Below are 23,862 nucleotides of genomic sequence, written 5' to 3' on the forward strand. Positions count from 1 at the left end.
TTGTGGAATATTGACAAGGACGTGCTGCATCAGCTGTTTAATTGTTCAATTATTTGCCTTGTTATAGACTGCTGAAAACTCTTCAATGCCGATCTTTCCCGGCTGTGTGAAAAACTTGAATCAGGTAGGTAAACTTCTCTGTTTAATCAGCTCAAAGTCTCTTTCCTCTCCCTCCTCTCCCTGATGGCCCCCAGTCCTCTCGGTGTATAAAATAGTGTTTCCTGCTCGTGTAAAAAGTGCATAAGTGGCTAGATTATTTGGCTTTATATCCGGCATGAATTTTGGTTTGAGCATGCTCACTACAGTCTTGCAATTGAGCGTACTGTTGATGTCAGGTGCACATCATCCTTGCCACCTTGGACCCCTGAGATTGTGCGACAGATATCAGAGTTTGATGGGCCACAACCTGAAATGTCTATTTCTCCCTCCACTGACGCTTCCTGACTTGTTTTCCTTCCCTCAGTGTCCTTTGCTCCAAGGAGAACGGCCCCAGCTTCTCCAATCTGACCTTGCAGCTCAAATTTGTTATTCTTGGAAACATTCTGTTAACTCTCCTCTGCAACCTCTTGGGGCCCCTCACAGCCTTCCTAAAGAATGCTGACCAGAACCACATTACTTGTGGCTTTAACAGAGCTTTGTAAAGGTTAAGGATAATTACTTTGCTTTTGGACTCCATGTCTCTCAGGATCCCATTTGCAGTCCCACAGTGTCCTGCCACCTTAGTAATCTGAGCGCATGAACTCCTATTTCCTTTGTTCTTGTGCACTCTTCAGAACTGTTCCATTGAGTCTATATTGCCTCTCTCTATCCCTTCTGTCAAAATATATCACCTCACACTTCTTTGTACAAAACTCTATTTGCTACCTGTCTGCTTATTCTGCTAGTCTATCTTTATCCTGATACAGCTGATTGGTATTATCCTCACATTCAAGGTTGGTTTAATTGTCAAATTTTGCTCTGCATTCCAATATCCAATTTAAGAACAAAATTGATAATCTCTTGGACAAATGTGGATTAATTAAAGGAAAATCATCATGGATTTGTTAAGGCAAATTATATTCAAGTAATTTGATTTGAGATTTTTTTGTTGAGGTAACAGAATGTTGATGGGGGTAATGCGTTTAATGTGGTGTACACTTACTTGAAAACATGTTTAATAAAGTGCCATATAATAGGATGTTACGGCACCTGGACAAGACCTCAATTTAGTTTAGGAAACCAGATTTAACCACAACAAAATTTCAATTTGTAAACTGTGAGGAATGGATACTTCGCTCCAGGAGTGATTCCACTGACAGCCAGGGATCTTTTATATTAAAACAAATTTTATTATTATCACGTGATTGGGCCGCAAGGTGGTGCAGTGGTTAGCACCATTGCCTCATGGCGCTGAAGACCCGGGACACTGTCCATGTGGAGATTGCACATTCTTCCGGTGTCCGCGTGGGTCTCACCCCCACAGCCCAAAGATGTGCAGGATAGGTAGATTGGCCACACTAAATTGCCCCTTAATTGGAGTGGGGGGGGGGGGGGGGAAAAATTGTGTACCTTAAATGTAAAAATAAATTATTAGCACAATTAACCCCACTAACATCAAAGAAAAAACAGCTTTTCAATTAACAGTTAAACAGTTCCAAACAAAATAAAGGTCTTTGAGCTTATTTTCCCATCTACTTCTAAAATTTCAATGAAGCAAAATCCACACACACAGGTCAAATGCCACGAGTTAACGCTCAGAGGCTTACAGATTTATGCACACAGTCCTTGGGAGAGAAGCTCTCAGAAGTCAGTCTGAGAAACACACCTCATTTCCTCAGAAACTAGAGCAGAACTCTCAAAATTAAGCTTAAACAATCGACACAGGGCAGGGATGAAAAGGAATCTAAAAACAGACCCAGCCCCTCCTAAGAGTCATGTCACAGCCTGCCGAGCTGTTAGCTCTTTAATCATAGCTTTAGCAAACATATGGATCTGGTCCTAGGGAATGAGGCAGGCCAGGTGGAGAATGTCAGAGTGGGGGAGCCATTGGGAAATAGCGACCATAATATAATACGATTCAATGTTAAGTTGGAAAAGGATAAAAATCAGTCACGAATTACAATCCCAGACTGGAAAAGAGCAAGTTTTAGGTGTCGAGATTTGAACTGGCGCAGGTTGAGCAGGTTGATTGGAAACGCATTTTGGTGGATAAAACCGTGGATGAAAAATGGGAGACTTTCACAGAATCACAGAATACTACAGTGCAGAAGAGACCCTTCAGCCCATCGAGTCTGCGGTGACGCATGAAAGGTCTTGATCTGCCCACTTAATCCCCTTGCCAGCACTTGGCCCATACCCTTGAACGTTATGGTGTACCAAGTATTCATCCAGGTACTTTTTAAATGATGTGAGGCATCCCGCCTCTACCACCCTCCCAGGCAATGCAGTCCAGACCGTCACCACTCTCTGGGTTAAAAAAAAGCTTTCATCAAATTCCCCCTAAACCTCCCATCCCTCACTGTGACTTGTGTCCTGTATAACGTTCTCCCCGTGTCTGCGTGGGTTTCCTCCGGGTGCTACGGTATCCTCCCACAGTCCAAAGACGTGCAGGTTAGGAGGATTGGCCATGTTAAATTGCCCTTCGTGTCCAAAACGGTTGGAAGGGGATATTGCGTTACGGGGATAGGGTGGAAGTGAGGGCTTAAGTGGGTTGGTGCAGACTTCATGGGCCAAATGGCCTCCTTCTGCACTGTATGTTCTATGTTCAACTGATCTTTCAACTAAGGGGAACAGCTGTTCCCTGTCCACCCTGTCCATGCCCCTCAATCTTGTACACCTCAATCAGGTCAGCCCTCACTCTTCTCTGCTCCAGTGAAAACAACCCAAGCCTATCCAACCTCTCTTTATAACTTCAGTGTTCCATGCCAGGCAACATTCTGGTGAATATTCTCTGCAACCCCCTTCTGCCTTCAGAGATCTATGGACAAACATGCCAAGGTCCTTTTGTTCCTCGGAACTTCCCAATGTCAGACCTTTCATACCTCCTTGTAAAATTACTCCTTCCAAAGTGTATTGCCTCAAACTTTTCACGTTAAATTCCATCTGTCACTTATCTGCCCATTTGACCATCTCGTCTAAATCTTCCTGTAACCCAAGACACTGAACCTCACAGCTAATCTTTGTGTCATCTGCAAACTTACTGATCCTTAGGTGCAAGCTAGGTATGTACTCATGAGAAATCAATATGGGGTATCCAAAGCTCGAGTATCCTGGATGACTAAGGATATTGATGATAAAATAAGGAATAAAAAGAGGCATCTGGTGCATGCAGGAATAATAATAGCAATAGAAATCAGGATGAGGGCATTTAAAAGTTTATTGGATAAACATATGGATGATAATGGCATAGTGTAGGTTAGATGGCTTTTGTTTCGGTGCAACATCGTGGGCCGAAGGGCCTGTACTGCGCTGTATTGTTCTATGTTCTATGAGCATCTCGAATGCAGGAGAGACAAAAGCTGGAATAAGGAACAAGCATGAGGAAAGCATGGCAGGTTGTGCTAAAACAAATAGCAAAATGTTCTTCAAACATATTAAAGATTAGTGAAAGATAGAGTGGGGCCCATAAGGGACAAGCAGGATAAACTGCTCACTGAAGCAGAGGGTATGGCAGTCATGCTGAATGAGTATTTTGCTTCTGTCTTTACCGAATTAGAAGATGGTGACAATGGCCGAGTTGAAAATGTGAGTGTTGAGCAACTGAGCAGTATAGTGATAGATAAAGAAAAGATGCTAAAAAGGCTGGCAGCACTCCAGGTCGAGAAGTCAAGCCAAGCCCGGACGGGCTGCATCCTAGATTGCTGAGAGAGATGAAACTTGTGAAAGCAAATTATCACCGCCCTTGGCGACTCGTTTGCTCGGCTTGGGCCTGAGTGACCGGTGAGCCTTGTCCAGCTCCTATCGGATGGGTTCTTCTGCCTCCCCCAAAAACTCCGCCAGCATCTTCGTGAAGTACTCAGTCGGCCTCAGGCCCTCCACCCATCTTGTGCAAGCCCACAGTTCGTAGATTCTGCTGCCTCAACCTGTTCTTCAGGTCCTCCACCTTGGCTCCTTTGTTGGCCTCCACCACTTTCCGCAACTCTGCACCCATTGAGGTGAATGGTCACTGTGCTATGACAGAACTTCCTCCATCCCCTTCGCCTTCTCTGCTTGCTCCTGTACTTTGGCCGATGTCTTCGACATCACCGCTTTCACTGGGGCAGTCGCCTCCTCCACCCACTCCTTCATCGCAGCCATCATCTCCTTCCACAGTACCTCCATATACTTGGCGAACTGCTTCTTGAATTCTCCAGCCATCACCTCCGTCAGAATTGCCACCCAGCCTCCACCATCTTTCCTGCTGCCGGGTTGACCCGTTCACTCGCTGGTGAACTTTCACACGCCCCTTTCTTCCCAATGGCCTTTTTCCGAGCTTTCACATTCATGCCTTCCTGCACCAGCTCGTCTAAAAACTGCCCCCGAAACCGGTCATTAAATGCCAAACACCAGAGCCTCGAGCAGGAGCCACCCAACGTGTGACTTCCACCTGCGTCACCGGAAGTCCCCAGTGTTGAAAAAATATGACCAGAAGCTGAACAGCTTTGGACAGGACCAGAACATGTGGGTGTGGGGCGAGGCAGCATCTTTTTTAAAATCTTTATTGTCATAAATAGGCTTACATTAACACTGCAATGAAGTTACTGTGAAAATCCCCTAGTTGCCACATTCGCGCGCCTGTTCGGGTACACGGAGGGAGAATTCAGAATGTCCAGTTCACCTAACAGCACGTCTTTCGGGACTTGTGGGAGGAAACAGGAGCACCCGGGGGAAACCCCGGCAGACACAGGGAGAATGTGCAGACTCCACACACAAGTGATCCAAGCTGGGAATTGAACCTGGGACCCTGGCACTGTGAGGCAGCAGTGCTAACCACTGTGCTATGTGCTGCATTTGTTGTCTATACTGGGGGAAAATCTGCTAGACGGTTGCTTATTCTAACCAACTGGTGGGTGGAATGATGTAAAACCGCAATGGTATAAAATAATCAGCTGAGCATGCTCTTGCTGCAAGCAGATTAAATGTCAACACAGGTATTGAAGAAAAGAAGACGTGAGAAACGATATGATATCTAGAAGTAAACATAGCCGCCAGTTGTACAAGCTATTTAAGAGTCAAATGCGGGAAGAGCCTCTGTGGGAAGACGTGTTGAAAAAGTGGTCTTTTCCATTAAGTGATTTGATGGGTAGCCCATCCCAAAGCCGATTCCTTTTTAGTACAGCGTGGACTTGATGCTGTTGAATTCAGCTCGTTGCTTTGCCAGGCCCGCGCTCATGTCTCGGTCTATCTTAATAGAGTGGCCCTAGTAGTTGCGGTCACTGTGTTCTCTTATCCATCGAAAGACCAGCTCTTTGTCTTTGTAGCTGTGGAACCGGGATATAAAGAACAGAGAACAATACAGCACAGGAACAGGCCCTTCGGCCCTCCAAGCCTGTACTGGTCATGATACCAATCTTTGCCAAAACCCTCAACATTTCCTTGTGCAATATACCTCTATACCCATCCTATCCATGTGTTTGTCAAGATGCTTTTTGAACGCCATTAATGTATCTTCTTCCACAACCTCCCCTGGCAACGTGTTCCAGGCACTCACCACACTCTGCGTAAAAAACCTGCCTCGCACATCTCTAAACTTTGCCCAAGGACCTTAAACCTATGCCCCTTGGTGACTGGCCCTTCCACCCTGGGAAAGAGTGCCTGCCCATCCACTCTATCCATGCCCCTCATAATCTTCTAGACGTCTATCAGGTCACCCCTCACCCTCCGTCTTTCTAATGAAAACAGTCCAAGTCTATTCGGCCTCTCCACATAGGCCTCTCCACGTAGCTAACACTCTCCAGACCAGGCAACATCCTGGTAAACCTCCTCTGCACCCTCTCCAAAGCCTCCACATCTTTCTGGTAGTATGGCGACCAGAATTGTGTTGCAATATTCCAAGTGCGACTGTACTAAGGTTCTATACACCTGGAGCATAACTTGCCACTTTTTATACTCGATGCCCCGCCCAATGAAGGCAAGCATTCCATATGCTTTCTTGACTATCTTGTCCACTTGTGTTGCCACCTTCAAAGATCTGTGGACCCGCACGCCCAGATCTCTCTGACTTTCTATATGTCGAAGAGTTTTACCATTTACGATATATTTCCCCTCTGTTATTAAATGCATTACCTCACATTTGTCTGGATTAAACTCCCATTTGCCATTTCGCTGCCCAAGTCTCCAACCTATCTACGTCCTGCTGTATTTTCTGACAATCCTCAACACTATCTGCCACTCCAATCTTGGTGTCATCCACGAATTTACGAATCAGACCGGCTACATTTTCCTCCAAATCGTGTATGTACACTACAAACAACAGAGGCCCAAGCCTCTGTGGGACACCACTAGTCACAACCTTCCATTCAGGAAAAACACCCTTCTGCTGCTACCGTTTGCCATCTGTGACCGAGCCATGGCTCATGTGAGTCACCAGGATGAGCTTCGGCCAAAGGGTATACTGGGCCCAGTCCAACTGTGAAGGCTCTGGGAACGTGTCTTCTCCCAAAGCTTCAAAAGATTTGGGTATAAACTGAGTAGGGGTGTGGCCTTCAGACCCGTCTGATAATCCCACCGGTTCTGTCGTCTGGACCGGTTGTCCAGTTCATCGACTCTATTTCGCAGTGCCATGTTCTCTTTACTCCCCGCAGCCAGCTTCGACTCCAATGCATTGATCCTGTCGCTGTAGTCAGAGAGGGCAGTCTCCATATTGGTGATGGTACTGGTGTGGGAGTTAACAGGCGGAGTGGAGTGGAGGGAGGATCGGATGGGGGCCAGTGCCGCCTCCAGTGAAGTTTTCAGCTCTTGTGCGTAACACTATCGAGACTTGTGCAGCTTGGGGATCAGGATTTTGTGAAGAGTGCTGGATATTAGAAGTGTGGGAGAGGCAGCTGCCCTCTTGGTTGTTTATGGGTTGGCACAGATATCTATTTCAGTTGAAGTTTTCTGGCTAGAAACTTAGCAGAAGTTTGTTATTTCTCATTTACGCCAGTATTTGAGGTACGATACGCGGTGCAGTGAAAGGGAGGAAAAGTGAAAATGTCGCGGGGAGATACTGCATGTGCAAGCTTTACTTGCATCACGCAACCGGAAGTCCGGAAACCCTCCGTTCTTCATCCTGCTTCAAGCCACATGTTGATTCTCCCTGCCTTCCAATTTCTACCGTCGCTGGCTTATGGAGGTCATAGAGTTGTAGATGCGCAGAAAAGGCCCATTCAGTCTGCGCCGGTCAAAAACAATCACCTAAACATTCTAATCCCATTTTCTAGCAATTGGCCCACAGACTTGTATGCCTTGGCATCGCAAGTGCACATCTAAATATTTCTTAAATGTTATGAGGTTCTCTGCCTCCCTTTCAGGCGGTGAGTTTCAGACTCCCACTCTGGGTGAAAAGGTTTTTCCTCAAATCTCCTCTAAACCTCCTGCCCCTTACCATAAATCTATGCCCCCTGGTCATTGATCCCTCCACCAAGGGGAAAAGTTTGTTCCTGTCTACTCTGCATTTATTGCGCCTCATAATACTATACATTTCAATCACGTCCCACCCTCCGTCTCCTCTGCTCCAAGGAAAACAATCCAAGTTTATCCAAACTCCCGTGCCAAGGCAACATCCTGGTAAATCTCTGCATTCTCCTATAATGTAGATTCCAAAACTGCACACTATTGTCTAGCTGTGGCCTAACAATCATTTTATACAGTTCCAGCATAACCTCTCTGCTGTGCCTCGGCCAGTAGAACATAGAACATAGAACAATACAGCGCAGTACAGGCCCTTCGGCCCACGATGTTGCACCGAAACAAAAGCCATCTAACCTACACTATGCCATTATCATCCATATGTTTATCCAATAAACTTTTAAATGCCCTCAATGTTGGCGAGTTCACTACTGTAGCACGTAGGGCATTCCACGGCCTCACTACTCTTTGCGTAAAGAACCTACCTCTGACCTCTGTCCTATATCTATTACCCCTCAGTTTAAAGTTATGTCCCCTCGTGCCAGCCATATCCATCCGCGGGAGAAGGCTCTCACTGTCCACCCTATCCAACCCCCTGATCATTTTGTATGCCTCTATTAAGTCTCCTCTTAACCTTCTTCTCTCCAACGAAAACAACCTCAAGGCCATCAGCCTTTCCTCATAAGATTTTCCCTCCATACCAGGCAACATCCTGGTAAATCTCCTCTGCACCCGCTCCAAAGCCTCCACGTCCTTCCTATAATGCGGTGACCAGAACTGTACGCAATACTCCAAATGCGGCCGTACCAGAGTTCTGTACAGCTGCAACATGACCTCCCGACTCCAGAACTCAATCCCTCTACCAATAAAGGCCAACACTCCATAGGCCTTCTTCACAACCCTATCAACCTGGGTGGCAACTTTCAGGGATCTATGTACATGGACACCTAGATCCCTCTGCTCACCACACTTTCAAGAACTTTACCATTAGCCAAATATTCTGCATTCCTGTTATTCCTTCCAAAGTGAATCACCTCACACTTCTCTACATTAAACTCCATTTGCCACCTCTCAGCCCAGCTCTGCAGCTTATCTATATCCCTCTGTAACCTGCTACATCCTTCCACACTATCGACAACACCACCGACTTTAGTATCGTCTGCAAATTTACTCACCCACCCTTCTGCGCCTTCCTCTAGGTCATTGATAAAAATGACAAACAGCAACGGCCCTAGAACAGATCCTTGTGGTACTCCACTTGTGACTGTACTCCATTCTGAACATTTCCCATCAACCACCACCCTCTGTCTTCTTTCAGCTAGCCAATTTCTGATCCACATCTCTAAATCACCCTCAATCCCCAGCCTCCGTATTTTTTGCAATAGCCTACCGTAGGGAACCTTATCAAACGCTTTGCTGAAATCCATATACACCACATCAACTGCTCTACCCTCGTCTACCTGTTCAGTCACCTTCTCAAAGAACTCAATAAGGTTTGTGAGGCATGACCTACCCTTCACAAAGCCATGCTGACTATCCCTGATCATATTATTCCTATCTAGATGATTATAAATCTTGTCTCTTATAATCCCCTCCAAGACTTTACCCACTACAGACGTGAGGCTCACCGGTCAAAAGTTGCCGGGGTTGTCTCTGCTCCCCTTTTTGAACAAAGGGACCACATTTGCTGTCCTCCAGTCCTCTGGCACTATTCCTGTAGCCAATGATGACCTAAAAATCAAAGCCAAAGGTCCAGCAATCTCTTCCCTGGCCTCCCAGAGAATCCTAGGATAAATCCCATCAGGTCCCGGGGACTTATCTATTTTCAGCCTGTCCAGAATTGCCAACACCTCTTTCCCTACGTACCTCAATGCCATCTATTCTATTAGCCTGGGGCTCAGCATTCTCCTCCACAACATTCTCTTTTTCCTGAGTGAATACTGACGAAAAATATTCATTTAGTATCTCGCCGATCTCTTCAGACTCCACACACAATTTCCCATCCCTGTCCTTGACTGGTCCTACTCTTTCCCTAGTCATTCGCTTATTCCTGACATACCTATAGAAAGCTTTTGGGTTTTCCTTGATCCTTCCTGCCAAATACTTCTCATGTCCCCTCCTTGCTCGTCTTAGCTCTCTCTTTAGATCCTTCCTCGCTACCTTGTAACTATCCATCGCCCCAACCGAAACTTCACACCTCATCTTCACATAGGCCTCCTTCTTCCTCTTAACAAGAGATTCCACTTCCTTGGTAAACCACGGTTCCCTCGCTCGACACCTTCCTCCCTGTCTGACCGGTACATACTTATCAAGAACACGCAGTAGCTGATCCTTGAACAAGCCCCACTTATCCAGTGTGCCCAACACTTGCAGCCTACTTCTCCACCTTATCCCCCCCCAAGTCACGTCTAATGGCATCATAATTGCCCTTCCCCCAGCTATAACTCTTGCCCTGCGGTGTATACTTATCCCTTTCCATCATTAACGTAAACGTCACCGAATTGTGGTCACTGTCCCCAAAGTGCTCTCCTCCCTCCAAATCCAACACCTGGCCTGGTTCATTACCCAAAACCAAATCCAACGTGGCCTCGCCTCTTGTTGGCCTGTCAACATATTGTTTCAGGAAACCCTCCTGCACACACTGTATAAAAAACGACCCATCTATTGTACTCGAACTATATATTTTCCAGTCAATATTTGGAAAGTTAAAGTCTCCCATAATAACTACCCTGTTACTTTCGCTCTTATCCAGAATCATCTTCGCCATCCTTTCCTCTACATCCCTAGAACTATTAGGAGGCCTATAAAAAAACTCCCAACAGGGTGACCTCTCCTTTCCTGTTTCTAACTTCAGCCCATACTACCTCGGAAGAAGAGTCCCCATCTAGCATCCTCTCCGCCACCGTAATACTGCTCTTGACTAGCGGCGCCACACCTCCCCCTCTTTTGCCTCCTTCTCTGAGCTTACTAAAACACCTAAACCCCGGAACCTACAACATCCATTCCTGTCCCTGCTCTATCCATGTCTCCGAAATGGCCACAACATCAAAGTCCCAGGTAACAACCCATGCTGCCAGTTCCCCTACCTTGTTTCGTATACTCCTGGCATTGAAGTAGACACACTTCAAACCACCTACCTGAACACTGGTCCCCTCCTGCGACGTCAAATCTGTGCTCCTGACCTCTATACTCTCATTCTCCCTTACCCTAAAACTACAATCCAGGTTCCCATGCCCCTGCTGCATTAGTTTAAACCCCCCCCAAAGAGCACTAACAAATCTCCCCCCCAGGATATTTGTGCCCCTCAGGTTCAGATGTAGACCATCCTGTCTGTAGAGGTCCCACCTTCCCCAGAAAGAGCCCCAGTTATCCAGAAATCTGAATCCCTTCCGCCTGTCCCATCCCTGTAGCCACGTGTTTAAATGCTCTCTCTCCCTATTCCTCACCTCGCTACCACGTGGCACGGGCAACAACCCAGAGATAACAACTCTGTTTGTTCTAGTTCTGAGCTTCCATCCTAGCTCCCTGAAAGCCTGCCTGACATCCTTGTCCCCTTTCCTACCTATGTCGTTAGTGCCAATGTGGACCACGACTTGGGGCTGCTCCCCCTCCCCCCTAAGGACCCGGAAAACACGATCCGAGACATCACGTACCCTTGCACCTGGGAGGCAACATACCAAACGTGAGTCTCTCACGCTCCCACAAAATCTCCTATCTGTGCCCCTGACTATAGAGTCCCCAATTACTAATGCTCTGCTCCTCTCCCCCCTTCCCTTCTGAGCAACAGGGACAGACTCCGTGCCAGAGGCCCGTACCCCATGGCTTACCCCTGGTAAGTCCCCCCCCCCCCCCCCAAGTATCAAAAGCGGTATACTTGTTTCTCAGGGGAACGACCGCAGGGGATCCCTGCACTGACTGTTTTTTCCCAGTCCCTCTTACAGTTACCCACCTATCTCCAATCTTTGGTGTAACTAATTCCCTGAAGCTGCTATCTATGACCCCTTCTGCCTCCCGAATGATCCGAAGTTCTTCCAACTCCAGCTCCAGTTCCCTAACTCGGTCTTGGAGGAGCTGGAGATGGCAGCACTTCCTGCAGGTAAAATCAGCAGGGACACTAACTGCATCCCTCACCTCAAACATCCTGCAGGAGGAACATTGCACTCCCTTCCCTGCCATTCCTCTAACTTTCTACCAAGATCTGGCTAACAACTAAATTAAATTTTTTATAAAAAATAATAATAATATAATAAAATATGGTACTTACCTCAGACCAATGGGTTTTATTATTAGGTTAGAGGAGGAGGGCGGGTGGGAGACACTACACGTGTAGTGTCTCGGGTTTCCTCTCCACCAGAATTTATTGGTGAGGGTCTTCCCAGACGTCCGCGGGTCGACTTCCTGTTCCCGCCTAAAACACTAATTTAAAAAAAAAAAAAAAATTCTCAGCTCCTGCTGAAATTGACTAACCAGCCAGCTCCACTCCCGCCAAAATCGACTGGCCTGCCCCTGCAAAGACAAGTGCTTTTAAAGGACAGACTTACCTCCCAGCAACCACTTCCGCACTGCTCCCGCTGAAACTGACTCACCAGCTGTTCTCCCGCCGAAATCGACTGGCCTGCCCCTGCAAAGACAAGTGCTTTTAAAGGACAGACTTGCCTCCCAGCAACCACTTCCGCACTGCTCCCGCTGAAACTGACTCACCAGCTGTTCTCCCGCCGAAATCGACTGGCCTGCCCCTGCAAAGACAAGTGCTTTTAAAGGACAGACTTACCTCCCAGCAATCACTTCCGCACTGCTCCCGCTGAAACTGACTCACCAGCTGTTCTCCCGCCGAAATCGACTGGCCTGCCCCTGCAAAGACAAGTGCTTTTAAAGGACAGACTTGCCTCCCAGCAACCACTTCCGCACTGCTCCCGCTGAAACTGACTCACTAGCTGTTCTCACGCCGAAATCGACTGGCCTGCCCCTGCAAAGACAAGTGCTTTTAAAGGACAGACTTACCTCCCAGCAACCACTTCCGCACTGCTCCCGCTGAAACTGACTCACTAGCTGTTCTCACGCCGAAATCGACTGGCCTGCCCCTGCAAAGACAAGTGCTTTTAAAGGACAGACTTACCTCCCAGCAACCACTTCCGCACTGCTCCCGCTGAAACTGACTCACCAGCTGTTCTCACGCCGAAATCAACAGTAAAATAAGTATATCTTGTGCCTTCTTAACCATTGTATCTACCTGCTCTGCTACCGTAAGATGCACGCAAGATCCCCCTGATCCTCAGTGCTTCCCAGGGTCCTCCCGTTTATCATGTATTCCCTTGCCTTGTTTGTCCTGTCGAAGTGTATCACCTCACATTTATTTGGATTGAATTCCATTTACCACTGATCAGCCCATCTGACCACCTCGTCTATGTCCTGCAATCGAAGGCTATCCTCCTCACTATTTACCACCCCACTAATTTTCATATCATCTGCAAACTTAGTGATCAACCCTCCTACATTCGTATATAAATCACAAACAGCAAGGGCCCCAACACTGATCACTGTGGGACTCCACAGGACACAGGCTTCCAGTTAGAAAAACATCTCTTCACCCTCACCCTCTGCTTCCTGCCACTCGGCCAAATTCTGGTTCTAATTTGCCAAATTTCCTTGGACCCCATGGGCTCTGGAGTTCCTACATTTTAGCTTCCTCTCCAGCTTCTGAAAGTCTGGCTGGAGGACCTCACTACCTGCTCTCTGTTCATACTGATGGGATCCACACTTTCTGACTCGCTTCATTACCCCTGCAGAATATTGAAATGAAATGAAATGAAAATCGCTTATTGTCACAAGTAGGCTTCAAATGAAGTTACTGTGAAAAGCCCCTAGTCGCCACATTCCGGAGGCTGGAACGGGAATTGAACCATGCTGCTGGCCTGCCTGGGTCTGCTTTCAAAGCCAGTGATTTAGCCCTGTGCTAAACAGCCCCATTCTGCATCCATTCTCATTTACTCTTGATGTGGAGATGCCGGCGTTGGACTGGGGTGAGCACAGTACGAAGTCTTACATCACCAGGTTAAAGTCCAACAGGTTTGTTTTGAATTACTAGCTTTCGGAGCGCTGCTCCTTCACCTGAAGAAGGGGCTGTGTTCCGAAAGCTAGTGATTCGAAACAAACCTATTGGACTTTAACCTGGTGATGTCAGACTTCTTACTGCGCTCCTTTACTCTGACGTTAGGGAATTCTGAAGAAGTCATATTTGATCTGAAACATTAACTGTTTCTCTCTCCACAGATACTGCTGGAATCAGTAAGTATTCCCAGCACGCCCTCACACTGTTCTGATTCCCCCACTCCTTTCCTTCTAAGCCCTTGAATGTGTTGTTGATCCCAGATTTATGCACATTTCTTCCTCAGTTGGTCGTTGCAAAATCTTTTTGTATCATGTTTCATGACCTCTGCAGCCCATTACCAAGGCAATTATGGTTATGAGTACAGAATTAAGCAACTCTTATTATTTTTTCAAGTGCCCAAAAATATCAAAGTTAAGCCTTGATAGACTAGTTGAGTAATCAGTAAAGAGGGGTCATCAATATAAAACGGTCAGATATGATTTCCCTTTAACCCCCAGAGTTCTTAAGGAAGTGACTCTAGAAATAGTGCATGCTTTAGTGGTCATCTTCCAGGATTTCATAGACTCTGGAGCAGTCCTTCAGGATTAGAGGGTAGCTAATATCACTCCAATATTCAAAAAGGAAGGTAGCGAGAAGACAGGGAGCCTAACTTCGGTTCTTGAATCAAGAATTTTAAAGCAGAGCTTTTCGAAAACAGTGGCAGAATCAGACCGCGTCAGCTTGGATTTATGAAGGGAAATCATGCTTGACAAATCTATTGGAATTCTTTGAAGATGTAAATAGTACAGTTGACAAGGGGGAGCCAGTCGATGTGGTATATTTGGACTTGCAAGATTAAAGCGCGTGTGATTGGGGCAAGTGTATTGAGGTGGATAGAAAACTGGTTGGCAGAGAGGAAACAAAAGAGTAGGAATTAACGGGTCCTTTTCAAATTGGCAGGCAGTAACTAGTGGGGTGCCACAGGGATCGGTGCTGGGACCCCAGCTATTCACAATATATTTTAATGATTTGGACGAGGGAACAAAATGTAACATCTCAAAATTTGCAACGATACCAAGTTGGGGTGGGAGGGTGAACTGTGACGAGGATACAGAGATCCTTCAGAATGATCTGGACGGGTCGGGCGAGTGGCAAACCAATGGCAGATGCAATATAATTTGGATCAATGTGAGGTTATTCACTTTTAAAGCAAAAACAGGAAGACCGATTACTACCTGAATGGCTGCAAATTGGGAGAGGTTGTGTGCAGCCGGGCCTTGGTGTCCTTGTGCACCATTCGTTGAAGGTAAGCATGCAGGTGCAGCAGGCGGTAAAGAAGACTAATGGGCAGCACGGTAGCATTGTGGATAGCACAATTGCTTCACAGCTCCAGAGTCCCAGGTTCGATTCCGGCTTGAGTCACTGTCTGTGCGGAGTCTGCACATCCTCCCCGTGTGTGCGTGGATTTCCTCTGGGTGCTCCGGTTTCCTCCCACAGTCCAAAGATGTGCAGGTTAGGTGGATTGGCCATGATAAATTGCCCTTCATGTCCAAAATTGCCCTTAGTGTTGGGTGGGGTTACGGGGATAGGGTGGAGGTATTGACCTTGGGTAGGGTGCTCTTTCCAAGAGCCGGTGCAGACTCGACGGGCCGAATGGCCTCCTTCTGCACTATAAATTCTATGTATGTTGGCCTTCATTGCAAGAGCTTTTGAGTACAGGAGCAGGGATGAGGAGAGATTGACTTGGTTAGGATTGTTTTCGCTGGAGTTCAGACGAATGAGGGGCGGGGGGAATCTCATAGAGACATAAAATTTTGTCAGGACTAGATAGGGTGGATGCAGGGAAGATGTTATCAATGATTGGTGTGTCCAGAACCAGGGGTCACAGTCTGAGGATTCGGGTCGACCACTTCGGACAGAGATGAGGAGTCATTTCTCCATCCAAAGAGTGGTGAGCCTGTGGAATTCATTACCACAGGGAGTAGTTGAGGCTAAGACATTGAATACATTCAAGAGGCAGCTAGATATGGCACTTGAGGCGAATGGGATCAAAGGTTATCGAGTGAAAGCAAAATTCTGCTAATTGAGTTTGACGATCAGCCATGATCATGATAAATGGCAGAGTAGGTTCGAAGGGCTGAATGGCCTCCTCTTGCACCTAGCTTCCATGTTTTTATGTTGCTCATTATTTATTAATCCATGTTATTCCAAGGGACAATTATTTTTGTCCAGTGCTGTTGCTTCTACAAACCAACAATTGACTGATTGGCCGAGAGTTAACTGGTTCATCCATCTCCGCTTTATTGAACATGGATGAAAATTGCTGTTATTTCCAACCTTATTTATCCAACAGTCTAAGTAGCATTCTGTTGCCTACCATTTAAGTGCCTCCTCTTTATCTCCATCATATCTAATTTTCCTGCTTCCTTCTCCATTGCTTTGACAGTAGCAGCATTCGTTCCTATCATGAAAACAGATGCAAAGTATTTATTAAAGTACTTATAAAATCTTTTATCTTGCTGACTTGGAAGTCTCCCATTGCACATTTCCTCTTTCACCTAATAATCTTTATTTACATTCCACCGAGGTCAGATCTCCTTTCAACCAGTTTCAGAATATAGGGTCTCCCATTTACAAGGGTCAGTCTGTTAACCAGAAGTTAGAGGTTTTATTTTTTTCTAACTTTTTCTGAGTAATTGTCACTATAACTCTGGTGAAACCATTCAAAGTTTGTGATTTAAATTGCATTTTCCAGTGGTTCACCGTGCAGGGCCATTACCCAGGGGAAGTTCGTACTTCTGGCCAATTGCTGTGCAAATGCTTACCTGTGAACTTTTTGAGAGGGTTGGCCCACCCCAAATATGTCATTGGGGAGCTCCGAAATTACGACCAAAATCTTTGTTCGAAGTTGATCAGTAGCCTTTGTGACTCTGTTTGGTAGTCTCCCTCTAAACAAAAAACAGACGTTAGGATTATTAAAGACAGGTTCCAACCTGGGATCTGACTTGTTCAGTGGTAACATAACTGGGATTAAAACACTGGTATCTGTACTTCACTGATCAGATTTTCCTGTGATTGTTACAAAAAGATCAACCGTTATTTCTTTACAGGATGATGCTTCTGAAGACTTTGCCAAAAACTCAGAGCTTCGGAAACTTCAGATCTTTGGTGCTGGACCTAAAATGATGGGCCTGGGCCTCAGGACAAAGAACAGAGAGGGTAAGGAGAACAGATCTCACAATATTATGCAGTTGTTAGATCATTTGAAAAGTATAATACAATAGATTAATATTTTAGATTACCTCCATTCGAACAGTTTAATGAAATGCAGAACCTCGGTAACTATTGCTGTGTAATTATCAAGCTTTTATGTTTTGGAATACATTATTGCCAGTGTGAGTGAAAAACTCTACAAAACATAGCACTATGCAATTTCAGTCGTGTTTCTAGCAAGCAGCTATACAGGAGAGAAAATCCATGCTTGAAGTGATGAATATATCTAATAGGTATTTCCGATTGTTTGAGCATAAATGTTCATGATACTGACCAAACTGCATTGAAAATTATGTTGAGCATTTAGAACGTGGTTGGATGGTTCTGCTGACGTGCAGAAGCGATGGGGATAGAGTACTTCAGGGGCCTGTTTATTGGGGGTAGGTTTGCGGAGTAAGAGGAATTTGAGGCAACGTATTAGTTACCAAAGGGAATGGGTTCGGTACCTGTGCTTTAGGCTCTTTGAGAAAGGAGCTGGCCTTGTTCCCGAAGCTGCGATCCCCGGCGCTATAGGATAAGATTCTGTCCAAGGAGGAGATAGGAGAGGGCAGGGTGTCGAACATATGTGGAGAGAGAGAGAGCTTTTGTGGAGCAAGTGGGGTGCAGGTTGGAGGAGGAGTTTGGGGGAGTGGGGGGGGGGGGGGGGGGGGTGGTTTTGAGCTGGGATGTGGAGTGAGTCGTTCTGGGGGGTGAATTCGTCCTCGTCGTATGTGAGACTGTGTCTTATCCAGCTCAATGTGGTGTATAGGGCACACATGACATTGTTCATACTGGGGATGAAAGATAGGTGTGGGCGGTGTGCAGGGGGGCTGGTGAACCATGTCCATATCTTTTGGGCATGTCTAAGGCTGGATGAGTTCTGCAAAGCTTTTGCAGACACAATGTCAAATATTCTGGGTATAAAGGTGGTTTGAGCCGCTGGGTAGCAATATTTGGAGTGTCTGAGGAGCCAGGAGTACAGGTGAGGACAGAGGCCGATGTGTTGGCCTTTGCCTCCTGGACAGCCCAGAGGAGGATATTGCTCAGTTGCGGGACTCGGAACTGGCGCAGTTTCTGCACCGTGAAAAATAAAGTTCGCTATCGGGTTCTTGAGCTGGAAGCTGTTCATTGACTTCTTCAAGGAGTGGTAAAACGTCAGTGGCGGGGGGGGGGGGGGGTTCCTTCCTTTTGTTTAGTGTTTGTTCCATATTTTCCATATCCAGAAGATCCAGCCCAACTGGTGGTTTTCAACATTCCGCGTCCTGAGAAGATATCAAGAAAAATCTTCCATATTTTAATCCTCTATTATTTTACCCCTTTTTTACCTTCCTCTGTGTGTGTCTGTCTTTTGTGTGAGTTGGGGGTGGGACGGTCAAAGTAATAGATTAGCAGGCCATTATTCTAGTTTAGTTATTACATGTTTTAACTCTTGTTATAAATAAACAGTTTTTGTGTTTTACTTACAAATCTGGATTGGATTGGATTTGTTTATTGTCACGTGTACCGAGGTACAGTGAAAAGTATTTTTCTGCGAGCATCTCACCAGATCAGTAAGTACATGGGAAGAAAAGGAAATAAAAGAGCAGAGTAGAGAAATAGAAGACCTACCGTTGAGGAAGGGTAACAAGAGACTTTCGTTACCTGGGGATCCAGATAGCTAAGAATTGGGGCACATTGCACAGGCTAAATTTGACGCGGTTGGTGGAACAGATGGAGGAAGATTTCAAGAGATGGGATATGGTAGCATTGTCAATGGCAGGGAGGGTGCAGGCGGTTAAGATGGTGGTCCTCCCGAGATTCCTCTTTGTGTTTCAGTGCCTCCCGGTGGTGATCACGAAGGCTTTTTTCAAAAGGATAGAAAAGAGTATCATGGGTTTTGTTTGGGCCGGGAAGACTCCGAGAGTGAGGAAGGGATTCTTACAGCGTAGTAGGGATAGGGGGGGGGGCTGGCACTACCGAGCCTAAGTGAGTATTATTGGGCCGCTAATATTTCAATGGTGAGTAAGTGGATGGGAGAGGAGGAAGGAGCGGCGTGGAAGAGATTAGAGAGGGCGTCCTGTAGGGGGACCAGCCTGCAGGCTATGGTGACAGCCCCATTGCCGTTCTCACCAAGGAACTATACCACGAGTCCGGTGGTGGTAGCTACACTGAAGATTTGGGGACAGTGGAGACGACATAGGGGAAAGACCGGAGCATTGGGGGGGGTCCCCGATAAGAAACAACCATAGGTTTGCCCCGGGGGGAATGGATGGGGGATATGGAATGTGACAAAGAGCAGGTATAACGCAATTGAAAGATCTATTTGTGGATGGGAAGTTCGCGAGTCTGGGAGCGCTGACTGAGAAATATGGGTTGCCCCAAGGGAATGCATTCAGGTACATGCAATTGAGGGCTTTTGCGAGGCAACAGGTGAGGGAATTCCCGCAGCTCCCGACACAAGAGGTGCAGGACAGAGTCATCTCGAAGAAATGGGTGGGGGACGGTAAGGTGTCGGATATATATAGGGAAATGAGGGATGAAGGGGAGACTATGGTGGACGAACTAAAAGGGAAATGGGAAGAAGAGCTAGGGGAGGAGATCGAGGAGGGGCTGTGGGCAGATGCCCTAAACAGGGTAAACTCGTCGTCCTCGTGCGCCAGGCTAAGCCTGATTCAGTTTAAGGTATTACACAGGGCACATATGACTGGAACACGGCTCAGTAAATTTTTTGGGGTGGAGGATAGGTGTGCGAGGTGCTCGAGAAGCCCAGCGAATCATACCCATATGTTTTGGTCATGCCCGGCACTACAGGGGTTTTGGATGGGGGGTGACAAAGGTGCTTTCGAAAGTAGTAGGAGTCCGGGTCGAACCAAGCTGGGGGTTGGCTATATTTGGGGTTGCACAAGAGCCGGGAGTGCAGGAGGCGAGAGAGGCCGATGTTTTGGCCTTTGCGTCCCTAGTAGCCCGGCGCAGGATATTGCTAATGTGGAAAGAAGCCAAGCCCCCGGGGGTGGAGACCTGGATAAATGATATGGCGAGGTTCATAAAGTTAGAGCGGATTAAGTTCGTCCTAAGGGGGTCGGCTCAAGGGTTTACCAGGCGGTACCAACCGTTCGTCGAATATCTTGCGGAAAGATAGATGGGGGGAAAAAGAAGGCAGCAGCAGCAGCCCAGGACTTGGGGGGGGGGGGGGGGGGGGGGGGGGGGGGGGGGGGGGGGTGGCCTGAGACAAGGCAGTTGCCAATTAGGGCTAGTTTTTTATTTTTGTTATTTAATATTTATTTATTTGTTGTTGTTTTCTTTTGTTCTTGTTTAAATAAAAAAGGTCATTATTATCTGTATTGTTATAATGTTGTGTAAAGGATGCACAATGTACTGTGTTGGTTGACCAAAAATTTTCAATAAAATATTATTTAAAAAAAGAAAAGAAAAGGAAATAAAAGAAAATACATAATAGGGCAACACAAGGTACACAATGTAACGACGTAAGCACCGGCATTGGATGAAGCATACAGGGGTGTAGTGTTAATGAGGTCAGTCCATAAGAGGGTCATTTAGGAGTCTGGTGACCGTGGGGAAGAAGCTGTTTTTGAGTCTGCTCGTGCGTGTTCTCAGACTTCTGAATCTCCAGCCCGATGGAAGAGTGAGTAAGCCGGGTGGGAGGGATCTTTGATTATGCTGCCCGCTTTCCCCAGGCAGCGGGAGGTGTAGATAGAGTCAGTGGATGGGAGGCAGGTTTGTGTGATGGACTGGGCGGTGTTCACGACTTTCTGAAGTTTCTTGAGGTCTTGGGCCGAGCAGTTGCCAGACCAGACTGTGATGCAGCCAGATAGGATTCTTTCTATGGTGCATCTGTAAAAGTTGGTAAGAGTTAATGTGGATATGCTGAATTTCTTGCGTTTCCTGAGGCAGTATAGGCGCTGTTGTGCTTTTGTGGTGATAGAGTCAACGTGGGTGGACCAGGACAGATTTTTGGTGATGTACCCTTAGAATTTGAAACTGCTAACCATCTCCACCTCGCCCCGTTGATGCTGACAGGGGTGTGTACAGTACTTTGCTTTCTGAAGTCAATGACCAGCTCTTCAGTTTTGCTGGCATTGAGGGAGAGATTGTTGTCGCTGCACCACTCCACTAGGTTCTCTATCTCCCTCCTGTATTCGGACTCGTCGTTATTCGAGATCCGGCCCACTATGGTCGTATCGTCAACAAACTTGGAGATGGAGTAGGAACCAAATTTTGCCACGCAGTCATGTGTACGGGGAGTGGAGTAAGGGGCTAAGTACGCAGCCTTGTGAGGCCCCGGTATTGAGGACTATTGTGGAGGAGGTTTGTTGTTTATTCTTACTGGTTGTGGTTTGTTGGTCAGAAAGTCGAGGATCCAGTTGCAGAGTGCAGAGCCAAATCCTAGGTTTTGGAGCTTTGATATGAGCTTGGCTGGGATTATAGTGTTGAAGGCGGAGTTGTAGTCAATAAATAGGAGTCTGATGTAGGAGTCCCTGTTGTCAAGAAACTCTAGGGATGAGTGTGGGGCCAGGGAAATGGTGTCTGCTGTGGACTGGTTGCGGCGGTTTGCCAATTGCAGTGGATAAAGGCGTTCTGGGAGTATGGAGGTGATGTGCTTCATGACCAATCTCTCGAAGCACTTCATTACGACTGAAATATGGTGCTCGGAAGTCATTGGAGCAGTCCAGGAACAAAGATCTCAATTACATTGCGACTCTGGGTCAAGGGGGCTGGATTTGACCGCGCCCTACCCAAGGCTGTCGGGTCCTCTCTTTGTGGCCTTGCTCTTGGCCCCCCGTCGTCTGCCTCGCCGGTTTATGTCTCCACCCCCCCCCCCCCCCCCCACACTCCTCTCCCTTAATCTTTAGCGCTTTTGTGGCCCCTTTGATCACTCCCCCCCCCCCCCCCCCCCCTCCAACTCTGTTGCCTTAGAACAAATCTTGGAACAAGTTGGTGAATGGCTTCCACGCCTTGTGGAAGCTCCTTTCCGACCCCCAGATGGCAAATTTTATTTTCTCCAGGTGGAGAAATTCCGGCAGGCCGGCCAGTCAGTCTGCAGCTTTGAGTGGTGCTGCTGATCGCCAGCAGAGCAGGATTGTTTGGCACGAGATTAGAATTTGCAAAGGCAAGGCATTGGCCCCTCTCCCCATGAATAGTTCTGGCTGGTCTTAAACCCTGAATTTGGCTCCACCCTGACCCTCACCACCTTGGACATTGCTTCAAAGAAGGTGGTCCAGAACCGACCAGTCTCGGGAGTGCTGTGGGTGTGGTTTGCCCGGCCTCCCTGGCACCGTTCACACTTGTCCTCCGCTTCCGAGAAGAACCTGCTCATTCGGGTTCTAGTGAGGTGTGCTCTCTGCACCACTTTCAGTTGCATTCGGCTTAGCCTTGTGCATGTTGGTGGTTTTGACCTTTTTCAGTGCTTCGCTCCAGAGTCCCCACCCTATGTCTGTCCCTAGTTCTTCCTCTTATTTTTCCATTTTTCCTGTGTATCCAGTGGGAATCGTTTCCCCTCTTAACAGTCGCCCATACAGGCTCCCTGCAGTGCCCCCTCACCTAAAATGCCTGTGTCTAACAGTTCCTCTATCATTGAGTGTCTCGGTGTCTGTGGGTATGATTTTGACTCCTTGGGAGGATGTTTTTGACTTGTAAGTGTCCCGGTTCGTTCCCGTTGGACAGTTGCAACCTTTCTGCCAGTTCCTCTCATGTCGCTAGCCTGTCATCTATGTGGAAGTCCCTAACTGTCAGTATTCCTCCTTCCTGTCTCCACCTCTAAACGTGGTGTCCGTCGTGGCTGGCCCGAACCTCTGGTTGCTGCAGATGGGGGTCATGGTGGACGTTTCAGTCAGATTGAAGTGCTGTCTCAGTTGGTTCCAGGTCCGGAGTGTGGCTCCTACCACTGCGCTAGTTGAGTGTTTGGCTGGTGGGGATGGGAGTGCTGTTGTGGCGATGGGCTCGGAGGGACATCCCTATGTCAGAACTCTCCCCCATCCTCACCCATTCTCTATTCCTACCTTCACCCATCCCCTCACTCTCTGCTGTGGCCACCCAGTGGTAGTATTGTAGATTTTGGGAGAGCCCGGCCTCCTCTACTTCGTTTTCTTTGTTTGACCCTTTTTGGGATCCATGGATTTCCACCCGCCCCCCCCAGACGAACACCATGATCAATTTGTCAAATGTGTTAAAGAAGTAGATCTGAACAGCAAAAGGAACCTGGGCAGCACATTCACCTTGACCGTCTGCACCCTCCCCGTTGCAGAGAGTGGGAGTGTGTGCCACCTCAGCAGGTCCTTTTTTACTTCCTCCGCCAGACGGGTCAGGTTCCATTTGTGGACCTGTGTCCAGTCGTGGGCAATGTGGATCGTCGGTGACGTGGATCCCGAGGGAACGGAATTTTCTTTGGGCTTGCTTGAACACCTGTCCCATCAGCTCTGCCCCTCTCACTTTCCAGTTCACTGGGAAGATTTCACTCTTGCTCAGGTTTGTAGCTCAAGAAGGCCCCAAACTCATCCAAGAGCTTCATGATCCCTTCCATGCTGCTTTGCAGCTCCAAGAGGCAGAGGAGCAGGCCATCTGCATTTAGTTAAACTCTGTGCTCTCTGTCCCCTCTTTGGATCCCCTTCCAATTTTGAACCATTCTGAGGGTAATCGCCAGCGGCTCAATTGCCAGGGCAAATAGAAGCGGGGACAGTAGACATCCCTGCCTTGAGCCGCTATGCGGCCGGAGGTCTTTAGAGCTGGTGGTGTTGGTCCATTCGCTCGCCCTGGGGCATTGTACAGGAGTCTCACTGAGCAGGTGAACCCTGTTCCCAGCCCAAACCGCTCCGGTCCCTCAATGAGGTACTGCCACTCGATTCTGTCGAAGGTCTTTTCCGCGTCAAGGGAGACGCTCACCTCTGGTGTACTCTCCTCAGATGGGGTCATTTTCGCGTTAAGCAGGCGTCTGATGTTCGCTGTTAGCTGCCTACCCAATA

At 47.4% G+C, this 23,862-nt stretch overlaps 1 protein-coding gene across 2 annotated transcripts in view; it reads left to right on the forward strand.

The window, feature by feature from the left end:
• Positions 1-23,862, forward strand: part of kdm5a (lysine demethylase 5A) — a 408,944-nt gene that overhangs the window by 91,383 nt on the left and 293,699 nt on the right. For both annotated transcript variants that reach the window (XM_072484202.1, XM_072484201.1), the window contains exons 5-6: positions 68-124; positions 16,765-16,873. In XM_072484202.1, coding sequence (XP_072340303.1) covers positions 68-124; positions 16,765-16,873 — 166 coding nt within the window. The remainder of the gene's footprint in view (positions 1-67; positions 125-16,764; positions 16,874-23,862) is intronic.

The sequence above is a fragment of the Scyliorhinus torazame genome, chromosome 19, assembly GCF_047496885.1.
Source record: "Scyliorhinus torazame isolate Kashiwa2021f chromosome 19, sScyTor2.1, whole genome shotgun sequence".
Lineage (NCBI taxonomy): Eukaryota > Metazoa > Chordata > Chondrichthyes > Carcharhiniformes > Scyliorhinidae > Scyliorhinus > Scyliorhinus torazame.